At 37.1% G+C, this 5,167-nt stretch overlaps 1 protein-coding gene across 1 annotated transcript; it reads right to left on the minus strand.

Moving 5' to 3' along the window:
• Positions 1-230: 230 nt before the first annotated feature.
• LOC142610001 (protein NRT1/ PTR FAMILY 8.1-like) lies at positions 231-4,672 on the minus strand. Its single transcript, XM_075781719.1, has 5 exons — positions 4,581-4,672; positions 3,032-3,170; positions 2,695-2,912; positions 1,737-2,287; positions 231-1,305 (listed from the first exon to the last, which is right to left on the minus strand). The coding sequence occupies exons 2-5, from the start codon at positions 3,135-3,137 to the stop codon at positions 468-470; spliced, it is 1,713 nt and encodes a 570-aa protein (XP_075637834.1). The 5' UTR covers positions 3,138-3,170; positions 4,581-4,672; the 3' UTR covers positions 231-467.
• Between the last annotated feature and the right edge of the window lie 495 nt (positions 4,673-5,167).

Genomic DNA, 5,167 nt, shown 5'->3' on the forward strand with positions numbered 1-5,167 from the left:
CATATTATTTTGACTTATATTAACAATAGAAATTACACCTAGATGTAAATTTATTGACATATTATGCCATTAAGTAGGTGATAATTGATCAAGTACATGTTGATGTTCAGAAACTCAACATTACAACATACCCATGTGTTTTTTGATGTTGCTGTGTGGTTGTGCCTGTCTATTACAGATCAAGTTGGCAAGAACCAAAAAACTGAGAAATAACATGATCCAAAAGTATCATATTACAATACCAGTGTTTGATGCACAAATAATGACAGGCTAAATTCCAAAAGAATTCAAATGCGAATTAACAAACCCCTTAAAACCTAGGTAGGGATTAACAACACATTGCAAACCATATTTACCAACACTCTCGTCTTAGAGACCAGGCAAAAAGACCAAATATTCAAATAGACAGTAAAAGACTAAACAAACTCCAATAACAGACCACAATCAGGTTTCAATCCCACTAACATTCACTTTGTTTGCCCAAATGCTATCGCCTTTTTGTATGTATACCACTTAGATATCCAGAGATACACAAAGAAGTTCAGCAGGCTGAGAATGGCCAAGAGCCAATAAAAGTAGTCAAGATGGCCTCTGTTCAAATTATCTGGAATCCAACCAAGCTTCCCATTCTTTGTGGTGATGCTTGTCACAATTGTAACCAGCAACGTGCTCAAGTAATTCCCCAATGCTACAGTTGTAAGTGACAAAGCTGAGCACAGACTTCTCATAGCATCAGGTGCTTGGTCATAGAAGAACTCCAACTGTCCAATGAAAGTGAATACTTCTGCACATCCGATAAGAAAATACTGTGGTACTTGCCAGAAAATTGACATGGGAATGTACTCAAGTTCATAGTAATTGTGCCTTCTAACATAATTTAGCCGAACAACCTCCAAAATCCCAGCAGTGATCATGGAGAATATAGAAATGACAAGCCCAATGCCCATTCGTTGGAGCTGAGTGAAGCCCCGTTCATTGCCAGTAAACCTCCTTGCACATGGGACAATGAGCCGGTCATACACGGGGGCCCAGAAGATCACACTAAGAGTGTCGAAAAGGGAGAGGGATGCTGATGGAATCTTGAAATGAGGGCCCATGTGTTGGTCCATTGTGTTACCTTGTAAAACAAACATGGTGCTCATTTGACTGTAAACGGTAGCGAAGACTATACCAGATGCCCATATGGGGAGTATCCTAATAATGGCCTTGAGTTCCTCCACTTCTGTCACTGTGCAGAGTCTCCAAGGGTCTTTCAAGCCCTTACTGCGGTCTGCTTCAGTCTCCACAGCAGCCTTGTCAAACCATCTGGAAATTGACATTTGAAAATTTTTATTAGAAATTAATTGAACATAGTAGCATTTGATCAGATATCAGAAAATACCCCTCGTCCATGTCCTGTTGCATGATTGCATTACAGCAGTAGAGATAGCTATACAAACATTTGAGATATGAGGGTTCTAACTGTTCCAAATTTACATTTTTAAGTACCTAGCACATAGAGTATTACATTTCAAAAAGAAGGTGTTGCGCGTCTACAATAAACTTACACGAGAAAATTATAGAACCAGGTTGAACTACTAAATATTGCATTTGCAAAGGCAAGAGTATCATTATTTCAAATGAAACTGTTGGATCTTTAAAAGAGCTCAGAAAAAATAGGCTAATTGTTTGATTATGAATTGATAAGCTTTTGAAAAAAATGTAATTTATAATAATCTTAGCACCAATCTGCTCACCTTAACTTGTTTGTGTGTTCAAGCTTGCGGCTTCCTACGATAGTACGTTCCTCATCTATGGTCTCATAAAGAAGAGACTTATCATAAGGTACCTCAACATGAGCTTTCCGGAAGGATGCAATAATGACACGGAAAATCCTTGTAAGAGGACTCCCTCCAGGTTTCTGATGCCGGTACAACCGGCTACCTGAGAAAAAGAAAATAACTGCAATGGCCATTGCCACTGCCGGGACTCCAAACCCCCATCCCCAGCCTACATTCATTTGAATCCAGACCAAAACTGAGGAAGCAATAAGGGCTCCAATATTGATGGAAAAGTAAAACCAGTTGAAGAAAGAGCTCTTCTGTTTCCTCTCCTTTTCAAAACTTTCATCAAATTGATCAGCACCAAAAGAAGATACGCATGGCTTGATTCCACCAGTCCCAAGAGCAATCATATAAAGTGCTACAAAGACTAATACACTTTGTTTTTTTGTTGGGTGGCAACCATTCGTATCGCATGATGGCTTTAGTCCAGGGACGGAAGCAGTCACTGTTAAGAAAGCCATACCCTAGAAGAAAAATTAGAGCTGTTCAGCAATTTTGGGGAAGTCAGCCCATTAGTTGTTCAGCAAAGGCAAGAGTATCATTATTTCAAAAGTCATACCAGGTTTATGCAAGGATTATAAGTTGGCATAAAGATAATCATCACTTCAGATATATTTGGAATTTATATATATGTGTGTGCGCGCGTGTATAGGCCGTAAATTCAATGAAATTCACAAGGAAGAGAGTGACCAAAATTGAAAACCTTGATGTGGTTTAAATATAAATATAGTGATCAAATTTACAATGAAGTTATTCAACAATGACATTTACCAGACTTGGACACCTGGGCTTGACTGGAATGCCATCCCTATATCCAATTCAAGCTTTCATACATGTGCATGGATGATGATTTTGTTTGAAACAAACTTACCAAAACATAGATGATTACAAAACTGGCAATTGTCCAATATCTTCCCAAGTAAGCATCAGCTATAAAGGCTCCAATCAATGGTGTGATATAGCAGGTCCCAGACCAATTGGTAACATTATTGGAGGCTGCAACATTTCCCTGATTGAGACGATCTTCAAGATAATTCACCAGATTGGTACTCATCCCATAGTATGCCAACCTTTCACAACATTCATTTCCTGTGACCAGATCATATAGAGTTCAAGATGTCAGGGTCATCAGATACCACAAAGGAATGCAAATCAAATAATGGTGCCATAAGTGACGACAAATGGGCAAAAAACGCTTAGAATTATACCAAGAATAAAACGGCATGCTTTCCAGTGCCCAGTCTTTCTCCTGTCAGCAGGATTCCCATTGTAATCCACGGTGCCATCCTGTGTATAGATATCATCCTCTGCCATGGAATTTTTGGTAGTTTTTGTCCAAGGACTTACCTACAAAACCAATCAAAGCTTAAATCATAAGAATCATCATGACTAAATAGTTTTCCAGGTTATACTTGATTCTTTTGTTAGTGCTTTGTTTGTTTGTAAAAAAAGTGAGGATAAATGGAGGAAGTTAGAATGCTGCAGCAACCACTTAAATCCTAGATACTCAAAATTTGTATGCCAGTTTAATCTGATTTCTCTAAATAGTCGTTAACCTAACAGAGAACATGAAAATGAAATCAAGAGGCCTAAAATACGCAATAATCAAGAACTCAAGCAGCACACCTAAAATACCGGACATACATATTACATGGGCATGCTTTCCAATATATATATCTCACCTGACAAATATTGCCACCCAACATTAGTTGAAGAACCCCATATTATGGAGAAATTTTTCTTTTAAGCCCAAAACATAAATAACGAATTTCTAAAACATGATTTGAGTGGCATAAGGACATCATGAGCTCCATAATTATTCATATCACTCTTTGATAGAATGGTTTATCAGGTTAACTCTCAACCAGTGAATCATAAATTAAAATTTCACTTCTCGTTTCCTATATATTATACTAGGGAATCTCTCAAAAACAATATAATTATACCCCGCGGGACCTCCATACTAGCACATAAGCATTCTGATTTCTTTAACACATTAAAAAGAAAAAAGAAAAAATTGTTATGTGATTACAAATTTGGGGAACAAGATACACATCATGAAGGAATCCATGGACCCGAAATCAATCAAACAAACAAAAGATGCGTCAATCCTAAACATTGTACCATCATTGTGAAAGTCATAACCCATTTTCCAAAATCCACCTTTTATTGGTTTCTTTTTGGTTTTGTTCATAGGCTGAAAGACCCATTTTGTGTTGGTAGGGCTTTTGCATGGACCACTATAGGTTTGTTAGAGTTGAAAATGGTATTGTGGGTTTAATTAGATCACAATATTACTTTAAAAGCTTATACTAAAACAAACAAATATAAAAAGAGAGGAAGTACCGTTTGAAGAATAACAAACAGGATAACTTGAATTGAAACTTTTAAAAGTCAAGCTCTATGAAACTCCTAGTATTGGTCTTATGGACAAAAAACAATATTAGAATATGAGAATGATTAGTCAACAAGATTGCTCAAGGAGTCAAACAAAACAATCTTAACATAATCAGAGCACGATAAATCCAGAAACCCGGGTTGAAAATTGAAACCTTAGAAGGTAGAAACAGAATTAAAAAAAAAAAAAGGATTGAAGGCATAAATTAGATACCCCACATGACTGATCTCTGGAAACGCCAGAAAAGTTGTACATAGTCTTATATACTCACATGAATGCACGCGCGCAGATGCAGATAACAACAGAAAAGGCTATACAGAGGACAGATTTCTTGCAATATTGATCAGTTTGAAACATACCTCGAAAACAAGATCGGGGGAGAGACTTGCCGGGTTGGTGCCTTCGTGGTAGTAAAACCAGAACACAATGCCTTGTACTTGGTGGCACAGAGCAAAAGAGATTAAAGATTCTATATAAGTCAGAGAGGATCTTCTACTTCGTTTACAATGAAACGTATCTCCTGGAATAATGGTTGTACCACAACTATTCACACAACTTGGCACGTAGCGAGTTGTGAGTAGTAGAGATATGAACTTATATAAATCTATCACATTTTTTCTACTAGTCACAACTTGTCATGTAGCAAATTGTGAAAAAATTGGTGTAAATAATTGTGATACTAGCATTTTTCCTCTCTGTGTGATATCTTCTTTATATAATGACAAAAATATGAGGTTATTTGCAGTTGTATCCTGCAGGATCCTCTATTTTGAGTTTGACATTTTCTTTTTTAGTAAAGGATTGGTTATATATGGAATGTGTACCCAATTGCCATGCTGCTCTGCTGTATTTATTGTCAATGACAACTTGGGTTGGGCATCTAATGTAGGTGTGGTTGTGACTTGTGAATGCGACCTACATCATGGCCTCATTTTAGCATTAGCAT

Source organism: Castanea sativa, chromosome 9, assembly GCF_040712315.1.
Source record: "Castanea sativa cultivar Marrone di Chiusa Pesio chromosome 9, ASM4071231v1".
In the NCBI taxonomy this organism is placed as follows: Eukaryota; Viridiplantae; Streptophyta; class Magnoliopsida; order Fagales; family Fagaceae; genus Castanea; species Castanea sativa.

Coding starts and splice junctions, on each gene's coding strand:
- LOC142610001 (XM_075781719.1), bottom strand. CDS start 3,137: ATGGCAGAGGATGATATCTATACACAGGATGGCACCGTGGATTACAAT. Junction 2,913..3,031: donor AGCATGCCGTTTTATTCTTG/GTATAATTCTAA, acceptor ATCTGGTCACAG/GAAATGAATGTTGTGAAAGG. Junction 1,306..1,736: donor GAACACACAAACAAGTTAAG/GTGAGCAGATTG, acceptor GTCAATTTCCAG/ATGGTTTGACAAGGCTGCTG.